Source organism: Staurois parvus, unplaced genomic scaffold (genome assembly GCF_062004578.1).
Source record: "Staurois parvus isolate SC_StPar_1 unplaced genomic scaffold, SC_StPar_1.0 ptg000541l, whole genome shotgun sequence".
Classification (NCBI taxonomy): domain Eukaryota; kingdom Metazoa; phylum Chordata; class Amphibia; order Anura; family Ranidae; genus Staurois; species Staurois parvus.
Window position 1 is genome coordinate 524,133 of NW_028318337.1, and position 24,158 is coordinate 548,290.

The window sequence follows — 24,158 nt, forward strand, 5'->3', positions numbered from 1 at the left end:
AGTTGATGAATGATGTGTCATCCATAGTAAGTATAGTAATATTCCCCCATAGTAATTAATCCCCCATATAGTAATTCATCCCCCATATTAAGTCCCCCGTGTCAATTCACTTACCTTTGCTCCGCGCGTTCCTCTCGCCGTGTTCCCGCGCCGTTCCGGTGTAGCATGAAAATCTGTCTCCTATGAGGATCTGTCCCCCTCGACGTATCTGCGCATGTGCCAGTTTCAGGCATTAGCAGCCGATCGGCGATCTCCGGCACATGCGCAGATACGTCGAGGGGGACAGATCCTCATAGGAGATTTTCATGCTACACCGGTCTTCAGGGCGGACTGTGAGAGGAGCCTAGCGGGAGCCTAGCTCCGCGGGCTGGATTAAAAGGTCCGCCGGGCCGTAGTTTGCCCATTGCTGGCCTAACCCCAGTCATGACTGTGTGTTTTGCGAAGCAATCTCTACCCAGAATACAGCTTTGAAATTAGAAGAGTATTTTAGGTTACGTGTCACAATTTGTTGTATAGGTAAAGTTTTTTTTATTGCATGTACTATTGAACCATGTTTTTATTCTGCTGCATCTATTTACATTGTAATTCCAGTTTAATCTGAAATGAAGTTTCAGTTCATATCACAAAAACATCTTCCAGATCTGTTTCGGATGTGTTTCTGAATGCGCTTTAACATGTTTTTGATGTGTTTCCGGATACATTCCAGATGCTTTTTTTTCCCCCATACTATTTTGGGGGTCATTTCAATTGCAAGATGCTTCTGGGTCACTTTCCTGTCGGATCACTTCCTGTTTATCGCTTGGAAGTGTCCTTTGCGTACTGTGTGCGGCTGTGTAAAGAAGATGTCTGCACTGGCAGGCTTATTCCTGGTTATGGACATTGCACTGCTGAGACTGCACACAAGAGAAGGCGTTATTGGTTACAGCCTTCAATGCTCCATCTTGTCCAGATGTGCATGTGAGCAGAAGAGGATCATAGAAGTTAAAATACATTTTTTTTTTTATACCTTTTCCTTTCACTGTACTGGGGGGTCTGGTATGCATTCTTGATGCATTCCAGTACAGTTCTATGCAGGAAAAAAGCAGCATGTTGTATTTTTTTTTTTTTTTTGCAACTGGTGTGAACTTTGCCATTGGAACCCATGTAACATATTTTCCATGCCTTTTTCACGCAGAAAAAAAAAGCACTGCACTGCATGTGGTGTGAACTGGCCCTTAATCTTTGTGCATCCACCAAATACCCGTTTTTCAGAAACAGTTCCCATTTTTATCTTTAATAGTAAAAGTGCAGTTAAAAAATTTAAACAATAGATTAATAATGAGAAAATCACCAAAATGTATCATCCAAAATGATTTTTTTATTCAAACCAGGAGGTATTCACCAGTTAGTGCAAAATGCACTGCACACCTTCAGCCTGAGGAATTTACATCTAGGAGATGGCTCCAATACCCCAGAGAACTTGCAATTAGAATGCAATAAGTAAGGGGCACAAATCAAGTCTCTGCATTGGTGACTTTTGAGCAGGTGACTGTTCCCTGCACTCTGCCTCATGTCAAGTAACAAAATCAAGAACTACACTCAGTAGGAAATCACTGGGTAACTCAGAGATGCTGACTTATTGCACTCAACAACCCACAACCCCCAAAATAAAATAAAATTAATGAAAAATATATTCAGAAGCAAGGAGTTAAAACTTTTCTGAACTCCAGTGTTGCCGGAAACCCTGCAATTAAATTAAAAAATAAACCTGCATACATAGTAGAAAATCTTTTTTTTTTAAAAAATTCACAATTTTTAAATGTATATATTTTATCTTTAAACATAAAAGTTTACAATTAATGGTAAAACAAAGGCTCAGAGAAAAAAAATTCCCCCAAAATAAGGAAAACAATATGAACCAATAAACCTGAAGAGTTCCATTAAAGCTGCAGATGTTTTCAAGACCCTGTTTGGAACCAGTGACTCATTGGCTTTGTTTGTGCTGATGGGTCAAAAAAAGATGTAAAAACTCTTGTCCAAACACCCACAGCTTATCCTTCAATCATAGAACCTCCACAAGTCTCTAAGCAGGATGTGTCTTGACCAGGTGATTGTCACAAGTTCAGAGGTGGATGCGTCCTTGTTTCCACTGTGCACCCCATTCCCTGATGTTAACGTCTATAAGGATGGAATCCTTGCACATTGTGATTCTGTCCTCTTCCCAAGCCACTGCCACCCGCAGGCGGGCCTGCCGATGCTGGTGCAGTTGTTCCTGTCGTGTATGAGGGGGGTTGTTGGCTGAGGTCAGAGAAATTCTGTCCAAACCCACTCATATCCTGTCCATATCCTATAGCAAACAAAACAGGCAAGTATAAAGATTTTGCAAACGAAAACCAATACACATTCAGGCATTATTTTTAGCGTTAACACAAGCTACAAACAGGGTAAACTCAGTCCTGTCCCCCTCCCCACCAAATGCAAACCATAACACATGCACACTACTATTTTGTAAAAGCTTCATGTTTTTCTTTGCTTAAGTCACACAAGCAGATGGGTGCACTTTTTGTATACAATTTTCCATTACATTTTTTTGTAATTCAGGTTTGGAACATATCTAAGCCTATTTGTGTATATTGCACATCAGAAAAGTTGGGCATTACTTCCATAAAACTAGCATGTTTTCTCAACCATACTGAATTTTTAAGGGTGCGACAGAAACTACATTCTTCTCCCAAGGCAGAGTACAGAGTGAAAAATGACAATTATTGTGTCCTAATGAATGTTTTACATAAAACATCTACTGAACTACAGGAACTTAGACATCTATCACTGAAATATCAGGAACTGGGGGTGGTGGGATGCAGTGAATATTTTTAAACTTTCATTTAAGTGGAACAAAAGGCAACATTTACAAACTTACAAGCAGGCAGGCTATTTATTGTAGAAGAGACATTGCATAATATAACCTGCCTGCTTAAAAGTTGTTTTGTAGCATATGCAGCTCATTTAACGTCATCAGCATGGTCCCTATGTGCCGGGATAACAAACTTCTGCACATATGCAGGAGCTACATCTTCCCACACCAGCCAATCAAAGAGGGTCAAAAACTGGCATCTGGAAGATGCCAGCAAGGGAACCCCCTCTTGGGATTCTTACCATTGGAGAAGTGAATATGGTGCTGTTAGTTCTGCTTTAACAGACCAAGATTTCCAGCAAAAGTGGTAGTTGGCTTGAGACAAATCATTTAAAGCAAAAAACTACAGTAAAAAAGGTTGCAAGCAGGCAGGCTATATACTACAGAAAAGACAGGAAAAGTATTTTCTACAATAAATTTACCTGCCTCTTACTGAGCTGCACAGCTTACATTTCAGTCACAGCGCAAGTGTACATTAGTCATTTCATCCGGAACTGGCCAATTAAGACGGCTACCATCGTCACAGGTTGACAATGCTGCTGTCTAAGGGCAACTCCTCTGCACCTCAGTACAGCCGCCCATTTGGTGAAACAAGTATACTGCTCCTCTGTCCTGTCTTGAAGCTGTCATGTTCTTATCATATTGCATGTAATGGATTCCAATAAAGGATTTCATCCACCACATTGCTGTTTGTGCGGCCAACCATTCTGTTTTTCCATAAGAGCCGCCCTAAGCCCTAATTCACACCTACTTCAGTGCAACTTCAAAGCCAACCATCAGTGCAATTTCATGTGCAGCTTGCTGACATCTATGCGACTTCATTTAACATGCCAATGCAAGTCGAACTGAAGCCAGACAGAAATAGTATTGGAACAAGTCACATCGATTTGAACGGTTCCATTGCCGCAAATGGGGTGTGACTTTGAACTGTTAAGTTTGCACTGGTGTGAACCAGGGCTAAAACAGGAAGTGTGTTACTGGCCAAATCACTAGGTGAAAATAAAAGGGAAAACAAGCCAAAGAAAAGAAAATATTGCAATCATCACATTTAAGGATTTGTAAGCTGCAATAAATTACATTTTTGGTTTGGGGTTTAGATATGCACTGTACAGTAAAACCCTGCCAGAATGTCCCACAGTGCCAACCATATCTTGGTTATTAGGCACTGAGTTACAAAATTTTGTCAAACGCCATTCTTTGCCAGTCTGGCCTTAGGCCAACTACAAGTTGCAACATTTATCTGTGCAGTATTGAGTACCTCTGGACACCATAAGTACTTGTGATTATTATTATACAGGATTTATATAGCGCCAACAGTTTGCGCAGCGCTTTACAATAGACCCCTAAGAGGTCAGAATTTGACAAATCAAGTTAATCTCACTACTGAACACTGCTTGCTATTAAGGGTTCACGTTGCCATCTTCCACCCTCCTATTTACAAGCTGTTGATTACTACGCATCTTATTTCTATGGTTTACTTATTTTCTGCACTTTGCTGTATATTGTAAACACAATGCCTGCATATAAAACCTAAAATTTATGAGACTGGTGGTTTATTCCTTATGTTGGTATATTTTGTAACACTAATCAATTAGGATTACATGAAAATCCTAACACATTAAAGCTGAAAAATGATAAACTGCTACAAGTAACAATCCTACCTTCATGTCATAAACAAGCCTTATAAACCAGAGGCTTTCCAGGCACTAAAAATAATGCATATAGAAACATATTTAATTACTGTTCTAAAAAGAATATCTAAACCTTAGCTGGATAAAGCATTGCAGAAACAATTCCATTATTTTACCCCCTTCATAAAATACTTTTACCACCCACCCACCCTTTTTTTGTGCATCTCAAAGTGGTTGAGTCCTTGCAGGGTTTTTTTTAGCCAAGCTTGCAAAGATAGCACATCAGCATCACTTACACGTGTGAGCTTGTTATTGTTTTAAGACATCTTCCGCCTAATCACTTTTACAGTACTTTGAAGTGTGTGCAGTAAAATTAATTTTCTGTTTGTGTGCACTAACATTTTTTAGTGTGTTTTTTTTAAACTGAAAATAAAGATTTGTCAAACAGTCATGCAAATTTCCCGCAACACAACAGTTGCAACTGCCACCATTTTATTCTACTGGGCCTCTGCCTTCACAAAGTATATAATTTTCTTGCAAAAAATAAAGTGTGTGAAAAATAAAACTAAAATGGTTTATGAAAGCGTCATGTTTAAGGGTCACATACATACACACACACATACATATATATATGCGCTCCCGCGGTTTTCAGTGCCCTCCAGTACACCAATAATCCCATTTAACCCCTTGATTGCCAAGAACAGGGTTATATACACAATAAACCTCCACTGATAGTACAGTGTCTGAAATGATCAATACCTTTGATCAGATCAGCACTATACCAGTGTTCACATTAGTATAGGGTCCCCAATAATGCAGCGTTAGCGGGATCAGTCCTGGCACCTGCGTTTAGCTCCTAGGTTTAACTACCCCCCCCCCTTCTTCCCCAGTAAGTGCAGTGTCAGTAGGTCACTGTCACTTGATACATTGCACACAAAACCGCAGTGTTCGCAGACTCAGGCTTGATCTCTGTTAGCACTTGCCGGTAAATTTTGATGACTCTCATATGCAGCAGAGTGCCAGTACTAGTGCCGCTCTATCTTTTGGTGAACTGGCAAGTACCAGCGGCCTAGTACATCCTGGTCTTTCACATACCAGCACTGCAGTATCACTTGGTGATGTGGTGAGTCCCATAAGTGCAGTACAAGCTGGTGCAGTGGCTAGCACAAGTATTGTCCCGCAGCCACCAAGAATTCGCACACAGGCCCATAGAGCCCCTAGTATCCGTCCGGATGTGCTTGCAAATCCCGATTGGCAGCCCACAAATTTTGCAGCACCCGTACTTCCTCCATTCACTGCCCAACCTGGAATTCAGGTGGAAACAGCAAATTTAACTACTCCCCTTGATTTTTTGGAGCTGTTTTTCACGGAAGATCTGTATGCATTGATTGTAGATCAAAGCGATTTATATGCACAACAGTTTATCACCGCCAACCCAAATACAAACCTTGCCAGACCATTCGCATGAAAACTCATTACAGTTTCGGAATTTAAAGTTTTTTTGGGCCTAACCCTCACCACGCGCATTACTAAAAAAAAAAAAAAAATGAATTACAGTTGTATTAGTCCACAGACGCGATTCATCATATGCCCGTGTTCTCTGCTGCCATGGCCAGGCAAAGATATAAGAGTATAATGCGTTTTATGCATTTCAAGGACAATACACTGTTGTCCTCGGGGTGACCCTGAATTTGACCAGCTCCACAAAATTCGGCCCCTCGTATATCACCTTAACCAAAAATTTGTAGAAGTCTATACTCCCCAGCAAAACATCTACGTTGACGAGTCCCTCAATTTTTCTGACCACCTTGCATTCAAACAACTTCTCCCCAGCAAGCGTGCCAGATATGGGGTCAAGATGTACAAGACCTGTGATTATGAAAGCATGTTAGGTTTTTATGAAATTTCAGTACACTGGGTTTAGATCTACTTCAAGTAGACATGAAAAAAAAAAAAAAGAATCCTAATATTTACATGGGATGTTGTTCAGAAAGCCATAGCCAAGTATAAACATATGCCCTGTCACCGCTGAACTCTCCTTGACAGAGTATAGAACACTGCGTCCAAATTACCTATCAAACAAGCTACTAGATGTCCTATGTCACTTCCAGCATTACGAAGAAAAGGAACTTGTTTTTCAAAAGATCAGAGGAATAACTTACACTAATTTCGACTAAGTCCTGATCACCATCTATCTATACATGGCAGAGGAAACGTATGCAAGCCAGTGGGAATTAAAACCTCTACTAAACCTACTTAATCGAGCAGACATGTATCACTGTGGATACCCCTTCTTCCTCCGCATGCAAACACAGCAGATCTGCCATAATGGACTGCAGAAACTCCACACTTCTGTCCGGGACTGGACATCCATGTCCCATTGCTTCAAGGCTAGTCTCATTATATGAGTTTGTCCAGTCCCTAATTATCAATATAGAGTTTGAACTCTACCCTCCACTCCCCTCCTGCCACTTCCCTTGTCTGGTGTTGAACTTAAATTACAGTAATCTGTTTGTTTTTTTTATTAAAGCCCTGACCACCTAGTGGTGCTTTGAATCTTTGAACTAATCTCCACACCAGAGTCAGTAAAATTACCACATCAGTACACCCTGGTCTGTTCTAATTTGCCATATGTTCTTGGTATTCTAAAGTTTTAAACGATTAACTATCTGCTAAACATTGGGCTGGGCTGCAGCTTGCCAATCTGATTACAGCTCTCCCTCAGCCATTCTGACTCCTTACAAAACAATTAGATAGAGACACTAAAAGAGCATTATATAAATTAGACCAAACTACTATGGACCTGGAAAAACGGCTCTACAAGACCAAAACGTCCATTAATAACAGAGGAGATACACACTGCTCCTCGAAAGATATAGCCAAACCCTTTGCTCACTACCATCAGTCTCTCTACTTGGACTGGGGAGCTCTACTCTAACTGATAACAGGCGATTTCACTTCCCTCAAGCTTTCTCAGATCCTTAACCACTTGCCGTCTGCCCTAAAGCAAATTTACTGCTACAGGGCAGACGTTCTGTGCAAAATCACATATGTGGACAGCACAGTGGCTAAATGGTTAGCACTTCCGCCTGGCAGTACTAGGGTCGTTGGTTCGAATCCCAGCCACGGCACCACCTGCCTGGAGTTTGTATGTTCTCTCTGTGCCTGCGTGGGTTTCCTCCAGGTAGTCCGGTTTCCTCCCTCACACCATAGACATGCCGGTAGGTCAATTGGATCCTGTCTAAATTGGCCCTAGTATGTGTATGTATGAATGTAAGTTAGGGACCTTAGATTGTACGCCCCTTGAGGGTTAGGGACTGATGTGAATGTACAATATATATGTGTGTTTGTGTGTGTAAAGCGCTGCGAAAATGGACGGCACTATACAAGTACCTGAAATAAATAAATATAAACATGATTGTGCACTTTCGCAATTGGAGGGTGCGCCGACACTGGAGCACTGATTCTGCTGTGACTGGACACAGCAGAAGCTGAACAACAGGTGTCGGCCAATAGGTGAGCGCTGGCACCTGTTGATGGCCGAGGAGACTGACGTAACACAGCTCTGCCTATTTAAACAAGGAAGAGCTGTTTTATGTCATTGGCAATCTGCTCGATTTTCCAGTAAATACGGCACACAGTAAACATACACTGGCTAGGCACATAATTAACACTTTGATCACCCTAGATGTTTAACCGCTTTCCCAGCCAATGACATTAATACAGTGACAGTGTATATTTTAGCACTGATCACTGTATTAGTGTCATCGATTCCCAAAAAGTGTTAGCTATTATCAGATTGTCCACTGCAATATCACAGTCCTGCTATAAGTCACTGATCGTTGCAATTACTAGTATAGGGAAAAAAATTCTAATATTTACTGCCATTTGCAGACGTTATAACTAACCAATCAATATGCGCTTATTGGGTTTTCAATTTTTTTTTTAACCAAAAATATGTTGACTACATTTTGGCCTTAATTTATGTGATTGTTTTTTTTTTATTGGATAGGTTTTATAGCAGAGAAACACACACACACACACACACACACACACACACTACCCGAGGTCAGTAGGGGGCCCCATGAGATACCCCTGGTACCTTTTTCATAGGCTTTTTTGAGTTTGGGCAAGGACACAGGGGCCCCAGGATCCCCTATTGCCCGGGGGGGGGGGGGGGGGTGCCCATAAGTTGTCAGTCCGTACCTGCACACACACATATATATACACACACACATTTTTATTTTTTTTAAATGTTGGGGTTTTTCCATTGATCTTTCAAAAAATAACCCAAAAAGTGACCAAATACCACTAAAAGAAAGCTCTACTTGTGGGGGGAAAAAATGACAAAAATGCAATTATGTACAACGTTGTATGACCGTTCAACTATTAAACTAACACAGTGCCGTATCACAAAAAAATGGCCTGTTAATGAAGGGAAGTAAATCTTCCAGAGGTCAAGTGGTTAAAATAAAAATTTATTGATTTTATTTGGTCACAAAAGCTCAGAATCCAACTACCAGCCCTAACCCGAACAAACACCAACTGAGGCATGAGCTTTACAGACATTGGAAAATACTATGGTAATGAATTACTTAAAAACACCGAATTCCCTCTGGGTCAAGATGAAGGAGCATTCCACCATTCTCCAACCAAGTTCCCGTTTGGGATTATATCACATTACTAAAGTGGCAAATACTTGAGCTTTCAGGAATAAAAAGACAGATATGGACAAACGCTTCTGGAATTTTGTCAAGAGCTTCCCAAAACTATGATGACACCTAGACTCTTAGTCCACTACAAAAAGTGTTCTCTCACTTCAGGCCCCACAGATTGCATCTGGTCACTAGATAAACTGCTCCTAGCAGCACATCAAAATCATCCAGCTTATTTAGCCAACTAGGGAACAGTTGCTTGTCTCAGACACTCTGACAAAAACAATATACTAGGGATTCATATTAAACTTCCAGCTCGATAGTACAGAGATGCAGAATGCCTAAGTAGGTGGAACACAAAGTTTTCTCCAAAGAGCGGGTGATGTGGATGGGTATTCCCTCTCCCATATTTGGTGGTAGTGCCCACTTATTGAATCTTTTTTTTAAACTGACCTAATGGCGAAAATTACCACCGTGAGCCTCCTACTAGGCCCTGTGTCCATTTATTGCATAAGATAACTATTTCTGCAACTGCATATAGGATAATTGATTCAACACTTTCTGAAGATAACCAAGAACTTGACCCCAAATACTGGAAAACCCCCAGACCACCACCACTTGTGGAATGAATATTGTGCGTAGATAAGCTACATCTGATGCAAGAGATCACCATCCTAAAAAAAGGATAGCTACAGTACAAAAAAAAAAAAAAAATCCAACTACAAGTCTTTTGCTGACATTCCTACATATATTTTTTTTTCTCAATGTAGACATGTGAAGACCAGCTGAACACAGGTCATAACCACAACTAGTCTTACTGCACAGTTTCAGCTGTCCCCTCGCTCATGTGATTTATGTTCATGATTTGTACTAATTTTCTACAACGTTCTAACATATGAACCATTCTTCGAACTGTGTCCATTTGGCATGGATGAAAAAGAGGCAATAAAAACATTTTTTGCAAAAAAAAAAAGAAAATAAAGAAAAATAGCCTGCTCAATTTATTTTTGTTTACAAGAGCTGTGGCTCAGAATTGACCTTAAAGTGATGCTAATTGATATCTTTAGGCTGTCCATACACGGCTCAGTTTTTCCTTTTTTTTTTTTTTTTAAATGAAGCCAATTCCCCCCATCCACACAGTAGGCTGTGTCACTGTATTCTGACAGTGGAGGAGTTAACTGGATTGCAGCGATCATCAATATATTGACTGCTCTTGAACAGGACCAGCCATAGATGGCTTCCTGCTGAACCAGCGAAATTTTGATCTACAGCCAGCCCTCGCCTCCAAAAAATAATCCATACACATCCCGACCCTCTTTTCCTAACTAACTTCTGGAAAAAAAATTTATATAATTATACAAGTTTCCAAACTAAAATCACATTGACTCAAAACCATTATAGTAGCTCTTTCTTTGCTGGTCTGGGTAAAGCATGTGGTATAACATGTGGCTTTTACAAGTCATCCTAAAGAATAGGTGCACCATAATACAATCTGCTGTTATGCCTTTTGCCATGACCTCCACCCTCTGCTTCCCACATACGCATTCTTTCCACAATCCAACAGCTGCAGGCTCTGGTGTTTGTTTACATAGAGCAGCAGTTTTTAATACCTTGTTGCGCTTGTGCATTATTGGCCCATACACTTCTTCAGGATTGTGTCCCAGGGCCAGAGACAGCCCACAGAAGTCCATAGGGCACTAATGCACAAGGCCAGGCAGTATGGACTTGCAGCACTGTATGTAAACAAACACTAGACTCCAAGGGGGGGAGGGTATAGGTCAGGGGAAGGGGGCAAAAGGGATGCGTGCACTTATCCTTTAAGAGTAAATCTAAAATGACTGAATGACAAGACAAACCCACATCACAGAAAAAAAAAAAAACCCTCAAGCTGTTCAAACTGTTCATGCTCTTTTGAAGCAAATTTCAGATGGCTTTATAACAGCTGACCCTCAGTGGTCTGGTGGGTTACACTCATTATAATCACATAACCCTTCCTGCCATAAGGGAGGTTTTCTCACTTTTATTTATTGTAAAAAGAAAAACCCTTGATATTTAAAATATAAACTCTAGTTATGTGGCTTTATAATTATGATATAACTTGCATAAATTACTCTGTAAGTGTTTATACTTGAGGTAATTTTAATTTTTAACCAAGCTTCCATTCAAATACTGTTATAGGATTTATTTTGACTTTTTATAGGGTATTCTCTACCGAGTACCCATTAAAAAATAAACATTTCTTCAAACAGAGAAAAAAAAAAAAAAAAAAAAAAGCTCAAAAACTATGGTCAATTGCAGTGCCGCAAAGGAACAATCGCGTACAGTCCACTTTTTTTTTCTTTTTTTTTTTTTTGGACCAAGGTATAATTTTTCAAGCTTATGGGGTATGTCCCCTTCTTCAAGGTCTAAGCGGTACTAAAGCAAAAAGTTTTAGCAGAGTGTTAAAAGGGCAAAAAGCTGACAAATATACACAGCAATGGTAATTAAGCTTGGATAGCTGGTGAGAAGGCAGGGTGAGAGCTTTGGAAATGCATTATACAGCTACACCTCCAGTAATGTGTATCTCATTCAATGCAAACATGTAACCAAGGATCTCATGTTGGTGAGATAAGCACAAAATTAATTTGCGCAGACATACCATAAATGAGAAAGATGATTTCTGCACACCTGTAGGACATTTCTCACAACCAGCCCACACTATCGACAACCTGAATGCTTTGGTTCTTAAAAGAGACTGTCAAACACTACTCTGGAAAGGAAAACGTTTAAGCTAAGAAAGAGTATTCTATTTGACATAAAAGATCATGATCTGAATGTAGACCTCAACTTCCTAAATCATTGTTCAACATTTTTATGACCATTCTCACCTCTGACTTCTCTACCATCTCTGAACCCCCCCCAATAGCATAGCTCTCTCCTTGCCTTATCTCGCCAGCAATGGAAGCTTAATTACTATTTGCTGTGTACATTTGTGGAATTTTTTTCTCTTAGAGATTGACTTTTTAACAATCTGCTAAAACTTTGTGCTTTAGTACCGCTTGGACCTCGAAGAAGGGGGCACACCCTGAAAGCTTGTCCTGAAAAATTGTACGTTAGTGCAAATTAAAAAAAATAAATATATATAATGAACAGTACTCAATTGTTTCTAACGCAAGTGCACAAATACGGCTACAATCACCTCAAGTAAATACCGCAAAGAAAAGATAAAAGACTAATGTTAATGAATGGGGTGGTACTCTCCATAATGGAAGTGGTTAAAAACGATGATCTACCACTACCTACCATCACTTACCTTTTGTGTCCTTCAGAGAGAGTTCAAATCCACTCGGATAATTTCACAAAGCAGGCATTTCCTAGAAAGAGTGATTTCTTCAGGCTTTTTACGTGGGATGATGAAGGCATGCACTAAAACCCCAACCTGATATGCTAACCAGCCAGGCAGCAGGGTTAATGCATGGCAAGGTTAGGAATGGAGTTGTCAGCCCCGAATTCTATAGCAGGGGAGGGGACATATAAATTCATAAAAAGCTATAAAGGGAACCTCACACATCCCTCAAAAATGAAAAGAGCTCCAGCCTCTGCTCAAGAACTGTGCAAGACTTACTAACCACCCAACTACTGCCAAATTACATTTTTAGTAAGAGAGTTAATATTACTGCCATCACTTACCAAATTGGCTAAAAGAAAAGTCTTGTTGACCACCAGGTTTACCAAGATCCTGAGCTGTCTGCCCTGGAGCTGTAGAGTATGCCAGTGGCGCTGCTCCAGGAGTACCAGGTGGAGGTGGAACACCTGAAGTGACATACTGATCAGGGGGAGGAGGTGGAGGTCCATAGCCATAACCTGTAAATGACATAGAAAAACATTCACACAATAGGTTAACTTGACAAGTAGAAAATCTTACTGAATTTTATAAAACAGAATGCAAACATTATAATTTACCATATGGAGGGGGTGTTGCATAACCTGGTGGGAAACCTTGATGTGCAGGAAAACTTCCTGGAGGTGAGGACACTAGGAAGGGGGTAAAGGGTGGAGGTGGAGGAGCACCCCGGCCAGCAGGAGGCCCGTACCCGCCTGTGGAGAAGACTGCATTAGGAAGAACCAAAAGAGGTAGGAGAGAATGAAGTGATCTGCCCAAGTTACAAAAAAATAACAAAGATTAAAAGGGAATTACTTACCAATAGTCTGTCCTGCTGGCATCCACATGCCTAGAGAAAAAACAATTCTAAAGTCAGCAAGTAAAAAAAAGAATTGTGTGTATTGATTTGCAATTTTTCCAGAGGATAAATGGAGATTATGTCAGTCTGTTGCTCAAATATTTTAAGTTACTCGAAAGTGTGTATTTTTCAATGGCTGTACACATTTGTGACTAAATGTCGCAATTTTCCTTATTTGTGGACACTATATTGAGCAAAACATATTGCTTTACTATCTTTTGATAGTTAGAGATTAAATCTGCATAAACTGTCATTAGTGAACAGAGAATTTAAGGAGTTACCTTTTGTGTAGCGAAAAGTGGGGGGGTAATACTATGATCACTGGGGAGCATTAAGGCAAAATAGATTATCATGAATGGCTGTGACATGGGGAATTTAACAAAACCAAGAAACCGCTAAATAAACAAGTGCCAGAACCACTAAAAAGGAAGTTTTTTTTTTTTCAAAGTGGTTCTAAAGGCTGAAGGTTTTTTTTTCTTTTTTCTTACCTTGATGTATTCTCTGCATTAAAACATGTCTGGGATTACTTACCCAGGTGGATGCAGCATCATTCTGCTGCGGCATCTGTCCCCCGCCGGCTCTAAGTGTGAGAACTCAGCAATCACATGACCGAGTCCCCACACCTGCTCTGAACAGAGAGCAGAGCCTGGCTCAGGCTCTCAGTGGCTCATTGAGAGGCTGAGTCAGGTACTGCTCCAGACTCTGGGGTGGATCCCGACTTTAAAGCTATGATTTTTCCCCAGCTTGGACAACCTGAGTGACGTCAAACAGCAGGCTTCAGCTGTCAGGCTGCTGTCAGCTGAAAACGGGTCACAGGAGTGCAGAATGAACTGCATTCTTGTGATCCACAGAAGTACAGCCACCAGAGCGTTGGCTGTATTTCTCCTTTAAGGTTAAAAAAAAAAAAAAAACAACTTTCAATATGCAGCTCCCCACCCCCCACTGGCTTCAGCAGGGCTGAGCTGCACTCTGTGTCTAGGGAGCCAGCTCGGTAGCGAGCCTGTATGAGTGCCCCCATAGGAAGCAGCTTACTGTGGTGGGCACTCAGCAGGGGGGAGGAACCAAGATCTCCTACAGGGAATCCCAGAAGATGACGACTAAAGACTGCTCTGAGCAAAACCACTGCACACAGCAGGTAAGTATAACATGGTTGCTATTTAAATAAATGAAAAAAAAAATGGCTTTACAATTTTTTTTTTACAATCATAAATTCGACAGACAGTTCATTTAAAAACAGAGAAGTTGATTTAAATTAAGTACTGATATTTCCACAAACATTACAGCAACTTCTGTTACTTTACAACAATATGCAACATGATTTTTATTTTTACAAGCTACTAATGCCTCCAAAAGTCTCACCTTGTGGACTGTAACTCTGTGGCCATGTGGGAGGAGGTTGACCTGTCCATCCATTGGCTGTGCTGGGCACGACCCTATTACCCCACTGATTGGATCCTCCAGGTCCAGGAGTTTGGCTTTTACTGTCACGAGGCTCTGCACGTTTCACTTCCACCTAAACAAAGACAGAGATTGGTCAAAAATAGTTCCATAGTCCCTGCCCTCTCCCCCTTCTGCTGTGCCCCAAATTGTACTTACAACTAAACTTATCATAATACTACTATAATTCTATAAATAAAGGTCTACATAAGGGTCAGTGAAATACTTGACAGGCACAATATATGGCTTTATAAGGATTATTAATTCTGTGTACTAGGGGTTCTTATCACTATGAAAAGCAAGGAAGCAGAACTTGAGTCCAGTTTGAAGAGTCCTGTGGATGCAGGACAATGCCAGGGGCAATAAAAAGGACGGGTATACTTCAAATGAACTGAAGTCTAAACTTCGTTCACAAGCAAGAATCACAAAACAGGACGGGACTGGAATGCTGCTAGGGAGGCTGGTGATTGGCTGTATCAGAAAGAGCTAATGGAAGATAAAGACTTACCTTCCCCAGGCTAACGCTTTAAGAATCTCAATTTAATTAACTTGCAAATAATGTCAGAGGGAATGGATGTGGTAAGAGAATCTTACACTATATCTAACAAAAAAGTAAACAAAACATGCAAGTAATACAAAATGGACAGTTTGGTCAATAAGAAGCATATTCTTCATACTGTGTTGTTAAGTTATCAGACTGTAACTGCTTTTTTTGCCCTATACCCCAAACTGTTTGGCCTCTGATGATAAAACAAAACAAAAAAACCACACAACAGGTGACAGGTGGCAGACAATTTACAAACTGAATGCTTAGAATTTTGCTCTGACAGCCATTTGCCATCACTTCCTTGAAATATTGTGATAATTATATTAAAGCATTATTAAACCCAAAAAACGAAAAAAGAAAAAACATACTGCAGCCCAAAGATTCGTAGATGTAGCAGTGGCAATATTATTCTTTAAGGCTTTTCCCCCCCCTTTATTTTCACCTGGTGATATTGCCAGTAAGTTTCTTTTTCAGCTTCCTTTAACAGACCAAGCTGTCCAGCAAAAATTGGCAGTTAGAGATTTAAGACAAACCCTTTATCATTGACAGGGGTGCATGGTCAGCTTTTAATTATTCATACAACACCATATCTTAAGGCCTCATGCACACTGGATGTTATAAAAACACCAGTAGCGTTAGCTGTAGAATGTCGAGGTAAAAATGTGAGTTTTGTCACTTTTTTTTTTTTTTTTTGCATTTCTGCATTAGCATTTTTCAGCCTTTAAGTTTTTTTTAGCAAAACTATACACCTGCGAAAGCTTGGAGATCAAAGATGCTCAAACGCCAGATAGCCTCAATTTTCAGTGTTAGAGTGCTTTTACAGTTGAAAAACGCAGTAGTTCTGGGGGGGGGGGGTTTCCAGCCTGAAAACACCCCTGTCAAACCACACTGATAAAAGCCTGTGTGTGCACGGACACATAGGACAACAGCAGTTGTAAAAACACCCAGTGTGCATGAGGTCTAAAAGTTTAAAAAAAAAAACAAAAAAAACCCTGTTGCTGTAACTGCATGAAATGTGTTAGCTGGCATTCAGCTTTAAATTGTTAGTCAAACCCATTTGTATCTTCTATTGCATGTAACACTACCCTCTCCCCTGGTTGAGTGTGTTACTGACCAGATCACCAGGCAAATATAAACAGGAAAAAAAAAAAAAAAAAAAACTTAACAGAAAAGTAATGCAGCTGCCACATTTAAGAAGGGCTAAGCAGCAATATATGATTTTTTTTTTTTTTTTGGTGTAATAGTGCTTAAAATTGCCATACAGCATATGCATCTATATACAGATATACATACACACAAAGTATACAGTCATGGACAAGTTTGTTGGTACCCTTACAGCTCATTAAAACACTGCTTTATTCCTCCTGAAAAGTGATTAAATTAAAAGCAACAGTCTCATATACACTGCATGCCTAGGTACAGTATGTCACAGTAAAGCAAAATGTGAAGAGAAATTCTTGCTTATTCTATAAAGATATTCAATATGGTCTGGACAGATTTGTTATATTTGTTGGTCCCAAAGAAGAGACAATTGGATCATTAGCAGTATTGCAAATTACTGCATGCTTTCTGTAATTAATATCACCTATCTTCAGTCTAGTAATCAGTCATCTTATTTAAATGGAGAAAAGTAGTCACAGTTTGGTATCATTGTGTGCAACACACTGAAGAAAGCAAAAAGGAAAAAATACTTTGAGATCTTTCAAAACTTCCAAAAGAGATGCAAGCTGAACTCCAAGGTACATCAGGGTCTGACTGCAATATCAGTCGCTTATTATGTAATAGTGGGCTTAAAGAAAGGTGATCAAGGAGGACTCCATTGTTGTGAGACAAAACTGGAGCTTTGGAGCTTTTTGGTGAGTTTCATCAGCTCTATGTGCACAGATTAACTTTAATGGAAAGAACATTATACCTTTTGTGTAACAAGGAGGTGGCTCAGTTAGATTTACTGTATCTGGCGCAGGGCATCTCAAATCTGTGCAGGGCTCAAAAAAATCTCAACACCATCAAGGAATTCTGGAGTGAAATGTACCCACTGTTCACTGTTGATTGGGCTCAGTCAGAAATCACGGATCATCCAACAGGATAATGACCCAAAAACGGTACAAACAAAAACAATGAACTTCTCTGAGGTAGCCTGGATTTGAACCCTGATGAGCATCTATGGAAAGAGCTGAACCATATGGTTTGGAAGAGGCACCCATCAAACCTAAGACAGCTGTGAGCAGTTTGCTCAAGAAGAGTGGTCCAAACTACTTTTGAGCATGTGCAGAAGTTTAATGGAGAGCTACAGGAATCACCTGTTTGTAGGGATTGCCTCTAAAGGGTTGCAGAATGACGTATCAGTTTGTGGGTCTCATTTTTGTCCATGCCATTTTCATTGGCAAGCAATGTCTGATTTTTTTTTTTTGTTATATGGGACAATGAATGGTGGATGCGAATTACTTTTGTTAATTTCAAGTCATTTCAAAGAAAACAGTGGGTTCTTTTATTGAGGAGGTGCACCAAGAAATTAGTCCATAGCTGTATCTTAAAAACAGATCAATATAGTCACTCCCAAAATGAATCCCAACTGCACAACAATGATGATCTGATGACATTTTTGTTTACTGTGCAAGCATCAAATGCTCGCTAAGTGAACACAAAGACCATCAATTTTTTTTTTTTTCAATTGCAAATCTTTTAAAAAGTCACTTGTGTGCCAATTTGTGTTCTCATCAACCTGATTTAATCTTATCTTAAAGTATTGCTAAGTTACACAAACCATTTTCCCCCCTGAACACATTGCTGCGTAGTGTTGAAAGTGGAATAAGTGCTGGTTCACATATATGCGGATTGGATGCTGTTTGAACCACTTCCAATCTGCATGACATGTGAAATAATATTGCTTCCTATGGTGCCTGTTCACTAGTGGTGTAGCTTCAGTGCGGTTTAGAAAAAACAAAAAAACAAAGTCCTGTTCGGAGTAGTGCAGTCCGGTTCAAGTGTGGATTACAGGCTAATGACTTCTATGGAAACTGTTTATAAACCGCACATGTGTGAACAGGATAAAACCTGATGTTCAGCGGTTCATGTCAGGTTTACAACTACTGTATCAATTAGCTGTGAAACCTGAGCTTCAATCTGCACGGCACCTGTGTGAATCAAGCTCACCAAAGTAAAACGCATGTGTTTATATTGCACTTTACTGTTATGTATCCAAGTTTTTTTCCCCCAATATATTAGGGTGGACTACAAAACGCTAAAAAACATATAATAGGAGGAAGTGAGACATCGAAAAAAATAAAAAAAGGCTGGGGGACTCAAAGGGATTTAGGGAGAGAATGCCCTGGGGACTAAAGTGGTTACAAATAGTTATCAGTGAAGGTTAACTGGACTTAAAGCAACCAAGAGCGGATTTAAGCAAAGAGGGCAGATAAGTGTCTCTAGCCTTTATTCCCGTTCAACCAACTGCCAAGACCTTCTGAGGATGTCAGAGGTAGCCTCCAATTCTTGTGGGGTAATACACTGTATAAACGATGCAAGAGCCAAATACCACACCTAGATCTGCGGCTCATAAAATGGCCTTGTTACAACAGTGTACTGTTAAAGAGTCTCCATTCCATTCTCAGGGTTATTGTGGAAAATGCTAGAAACAAGCTTTCAAACTCACGCTTTCCTCCACCTACAATGTTAATTCTCATTTTTCTGAAATCACTTTTTCATTTTAAATAAAACTAAAGCAGGACATGAATAGGCTAAACTGTAACTAGTAAATTAAACTGCAGCCAGATTACACTAGACCGATGCACACGTGCAAGCTGTACTGCCAAAAAAACCACTCACAAGCAGAGCCCTCCTAGTCGTCTTGTAACAGTGCGGTCTACCTTTATTTTATAAAGCACTGTGCAAACTGTTGGCACAAAGTGTTGGATCCAAACTATTAACCTATTTCCAACAGCGAACCCACAGTGCACGAGGTCACCCTACAGTATTTCATAGACCTGACAACACAGTATGAACAGATCACTTTACTGCAGAATGGTTAAACTACTGAGAACATGGCATTTGTACCAAAGATTCACAGTAAGTGACCAAGTAATGAAACAATAACAGCAACCAGTCCTTCATGATGTCTAAAAAAATGAAAAGGTATACATAACACCAGCACTTCCCAGTCCTTAAACTCCCAACTTCATTTAAAATTTCAAATGAAAAATGACATCAGAAGGAGTGGCAGTAAACCAAACCTTAAGCAGTAGAGATGTCCTTGGGGGCCAAACAAAATGTCTAGGACACTGCAATCAAACAATAGTAACAAGAATAAAATGGACACCCACTGAACCTGAACAACCAAGTTTACTATCCTTAACTTTCTGTCAGAAACATGTATATCCCACCATCCCTATACCTCACGCTACTGGCCGTTCACCAAGGACATTGACTGCTACCCAAGGCTTAGTTCAGTCTTAAGGTAAAATAAAACTACAACTACACACTTTTTTGCCCATGATGTCGTGAAAATGCATGTTGACAGCCTGGTCCACTGATTGTTCGTCCTCGAAAGTTATAAATCCAAAACCTAGCCAACGACGAAGAGTGAATCAAGGTAGCAGGGTGTTGTGACACAAAACAGGATGATGAACAGTATTAGGAGCAGAACCAAGGCTGTAGCAGCAGGATCACAGAAAAGCAACTGCAGCAATTCCTTTTGTACCTAATGTTCAGCATGTAGCAGAGAACAAAACTGTACTGCATAATTAAAAACAAAGTACTTGCATTCTATCTACTACGCTGAATGTTTGCACTGATTTGGCAAGGAATACAAGCTGTGAGGTTGCTTTACAGACCTGATGCTTCCGCCGTGGTGGCATTTTGCTTTGCAGCTAGTGCTGACAGCAGCCATATATTGTTCTAAAGCGTTAAACAGAGATACAATATCTATAACAGCTAAGAACTCTCAAAGCTTTTCCAACAAAGTTGAGAAAGCCCAGAGTATGTATTGGAGAGAAAGCTATGTGAATCCACAAAGATACAGGCCAAGCTGAGATGCAGCAGGACAAAACCTGCTGTCAGCAGCAAGAGCAAAAGACATGAAAATAATTCTAAAAAACAGAAGATTGCAATTCCCGCACTACTTGATATGAAGTGTAAATGAAACATCGGCAGTGCTGCAGTGATACACCCTGTCACACGCCTATCATTGCAAAAAGCAAGAGAAAGCAAAGGCTTAAATCAGCAAGTGCTTCAACCTTTACTAGCATGTTCTTATTTCCAAATTCTAAAATATTGAGCGCCAACTACATCTTTATTGCTCTTTACCAATTATAGTAAGCAGTGATATTTTCATCTTATTTGCGGAGATCTGAAACTACTGGAATTGGCAATTAACCTTTAACTTGATGTAGAGAGAAGGCACCTTAAAAGGGTAACCCAACCTTTATGGCTAGTCTAAGCCTAGAGAGCAAAAGTATATAGCAAAAACATTTTATAACTATTTTACCTCAAAGTGCTTGTATATGTTTTTTTTATAGAAAACCTGTGCTTTGCTATTTAGGGCAAAATAAACAGGTCTTCTTAAAATTCCCTCCCAAGCAGCATGTACTTACCTTTCTTTCGCTACCCTATTGTACCATGGGACAATTCATTTACACTGTCACAGGGTAGAAAGTCTATAAGCCCTATCTAAGCTACAAATCCTGCAATTTGTATCTTGCACAGGGCTTTCCTTCCACTCCCCACAGCTGAATGGAGCTGCATGGAAGGACTGCATTAAAGTGAACCTGCTGCCCTGCAGGTTTACTTTAAAGCCTCACTGCAGCTAAATGATCTCTTTTTAGTGTTGGATAGGGTAGGCAAGATTTACCATTTTTGTTTGGTTCTTCTGTCTGTGTGCCCACACACTGTCTTATGTCAACACCGACATAAGCAATAGGGGGTACAGTCATCAACGGGATAGGGAGAGCACAGAGTTTTGGCTGGAGATAGGCTCTAAGGTATCTTCTCTGTCTAATTGAAAATATTCAAACTTTTCTTGTTGCCATGTACTGTTGAACTGCAACAACAATGCAATGCTGCGTTTATATGCATATTCCATAGTTACCCCTGTAGACAACTAAACCAATGGCATCAAGAAAATTTTGAACACTTATAAGAGAACAACTGATACTTTAAAGACATAAATCAGGCAAATTATGCTACTTTTACTTTGAACTGACTGTCTCAGTTTTAATGTCAAAGTTGGAGTTTGAGTAAGATTTTAATAGAAGCCAAAAAAAAAATTGTTGGTAACTGCAAAATGTGAGTATAAAGGACAGTGCCCAGGTGTTGCAGGTAAGCCAAAGGAAGCTTTCTCAACAGACCTGAGATGCATTTACAAATGAGAGGCTAATGTTAGAACTACAACCAGTGTGTATGCAAAAATTCTAGCAAAATTTCCATTCTGCGCACATCAATTCCTGCTAAATAAGGGATATGCCTCTTCAGCCAGTATACTCAGCTTGCAGTTAAAGTATATTAGCCAACAAAACCTGGTGCAGTTTCAAGAAAATATGCTCCTTAGTAAAGAAAGATCTGCAAGAGAGACAATTAAAGACAAATAATTGTCCTAAAATGCTGATCTTAAAAAAAAAACAAAAAAAATGAAAAAAAAAAACAAAAAACCTTACACATGGTACACAAGAGTGCATTAGCACTACAGGAGCTTAATAATATGTAGGGTTTTTTTTTCGGTATACCTAACCATATTGCAGTGCATCTACTAGTTTAAAGCTTTGCTGCAAGATAGACAGTTCAGTGTACTAATAAAGTACCGTAAAAACAGTAGCTTTGCACCGTTAAATTTTACAACGACAAGAGACAAGATCTGAACACTGCCATGGAATTTAACTGTTCCATTTGATTTTCATAAATGTACCACAGAGGTGTGGCTAACCCTCTAAGTAGGCACACTTCATTTACACCCCAAAGTTATAGCACCCATCCCTTAGCTAACTAAATTGGCCTGTACCTGAGTGATAGAGCTTAAAACACCTAGAGAAAAAAAAGAGCTAAAGAGATAACATTAATCACAGTCAAACAAACAAAACAGACAACTTAACAATACTTTACTGTAACTTAAATGAGTGAGAATGTAAAATGAGAAACACTATAACTTAGCTTAAAATGCAAAGAGCATTCTACTATATCCATAACTTGACAATGAAATGGACAGGAGGACATTCAGATGGCAAACTATTTTGACACTATGTATGGAACAGGCAATGAATGTTCTGCAGCCAGAACCAGCATGTGACCTGGGCTCAGGAGAGGAACACTGAGTAGTATAACAAAGAGCAGACATCAACAGGACAGAAATTATGTTCCTGCACACAATGCAGAACACATGGGATTCTGATTGGTGCACTGGCACTATTTCAGAAGTGCCATCCATATGTAACAAAGGAAAAGCAAATATGGCAGCTTGAAAAGAAATACAAGTGGAAAATGTCAAAATGTCCAAGACAAACGTCACAGCTTGCAAATGACCCAAACTGCATCCTGCAGCAAGAGAGGGGCTGCTGCTCAAAGTTTTGGATTTCAGGATTTTCTTATTTTCAGCTCAATTTACAAATGCTGTCAGTTTGTACACTATAGTAACACATCTCCAGTGCAAAATGGAGCATGGATTAAACCCCAGGAAGGTGAAGACAGGAATGTGTGAAGTTCTGTTATTTGTAAAATTGTTTGCCATCTAAATGAAAAGAATGATGAAAAAGACTGCAGAATAAAATGGATCAGCCTTTATTTACCTCTGGGCCTCTGTTTTTCAGCATCATAAATCATCACAACCTCAGTCACCTATGAAGAGAAGAAAGAAAATTGTACTTCTTTTTGAAACACAACTTAAGAAAAAAAAAAACAAACAAACCTTCAGCCCAAACAAAGGCATAGGAAGACTAACTAAAATACCTTTGTCCTTAGTAAATATTTTATTTTTATATTGCAAAAAAAATACAAAGCAGCATGTGCTTGCTGACAGGAGAGAGACCTGTGTTTACACACAAGTCTCTCTGTCAGCTTTCCCTGAGGATCACCAACTGCTGGCGGGAAATCGCTGGCCAGGAGCCAATGATTGACATCTCTAGTTGCCAATGGCGGCGCGGATAGGGCGGCGCACACCCCCTACCTGGGAATGCAAATCATGTATATATACACACACAAGATTTTGCGCAGTCCTGCCGCCCTGTAGCAGTACTTCTACTATAGGGTGGCAGGCAAGCGGTTCAAGTACAGCAGGGGTCCTTAAACTTTTTAAACAGGGGGCCAGTTCACAGACTTTCACACAGTTGGGGGGGCGGACTATAGTTTGAAAAAAAATATGAACAAATTTCTATGCGCACCGCATATATCTTGTTTGTAGTGCAAAAAAAAAAAGAAAAAAAAAATTTAAAAATGCACTGTACACTAATGCACTGGACACCGGGACGCCGTAACGCACTGGACACCGACACACCTGACACCGTAACGCACTGGACACCAAACTGCGCTAATGCACTGGACACCACAATGCGCTGTACACGGACACACCGCAATACACTGTACCTGTTGCTCCTCTGGCTGCAGCAGGTGAAATCAGGGGCTTCCAGGCTGCCGCTCGCTGGGTCCTCGAGGTCGAGGACCCAGTGAGCAGCCTAGCTATTTGCAGATCCGTTTTTTTTTTTTTTGTTTTTCCTTTGCTAGCTGGCCCGGCGGGCTGGATAAATGGCTTTGGCAGGCCGTATCCAGCCCGCGGGCCGTAGTTTGAGGACCCCTGAA

General features: G+C 40.1%; 1 protein-coding gene across 7 annotated transcripts in view; it reads right to left on the reverse strand.

Moving 5' to 3' along the window:
* Nucleotides 1–1,337: 1,337 nt before the first annotated feature.
* Nucleotides 1,338–24,158, reverse strand: part of DAZAP1 (DAZ associated protein 1) — a 49,566-nt gene continuing 26,745 nt past the window's right edge. Inside the window, exons 6-14 of one of the 7 annotated variants that reach the window (XR_016315033.1) lie at nucleotides 23,153–23,201; nucleotides 19,862–19,944; nucleotides 14,759–14,912; nucleotides 13,361–13,390; nucleotides 13,122–13,268; nucleotides 12,849–13,022; nucleotides 12,472–12,532; nucleotides 4,555–4,599; nucleotides 2,236–2,326 (exon numbers count right to left, since the gene is read on the reverse strand). Coding sequence is in view for 6 of the 7 variants with exons in the window: in XM_089690739.1 (XP_089546865.1) it covers nucleotides 2,151–2,326; nucleotides 12,849–13,022; nucleotides 13,122–13,268; nucleotides 13,361–13,390; nucleotides 14,759–14,912; nucleotides 19,862–19,944; nucleotides 23,153–23,201 (813 nt within the window). In the remaining variant the exon portion in view is untranslated. Of the gene's footprint in view, nucleotides 2,327–4,554; nucleotides 4,600–12,471; nucleotides 12,533–12,848; nucleotides 13,023–13,121; nucleotides 13,269–13,360; nucleotides 13,391–14,758; nucleotides 14,913–19,861; nucleotides 19,945–23,152; nucleotides 23,202–24,158 lie in introns of all 7 variants that reach the window. The other 6 variants (XM_089690742.1, XM_089690741.1, XM_089690743.1 and 3 more) reach the window with 6 other exon arrangements.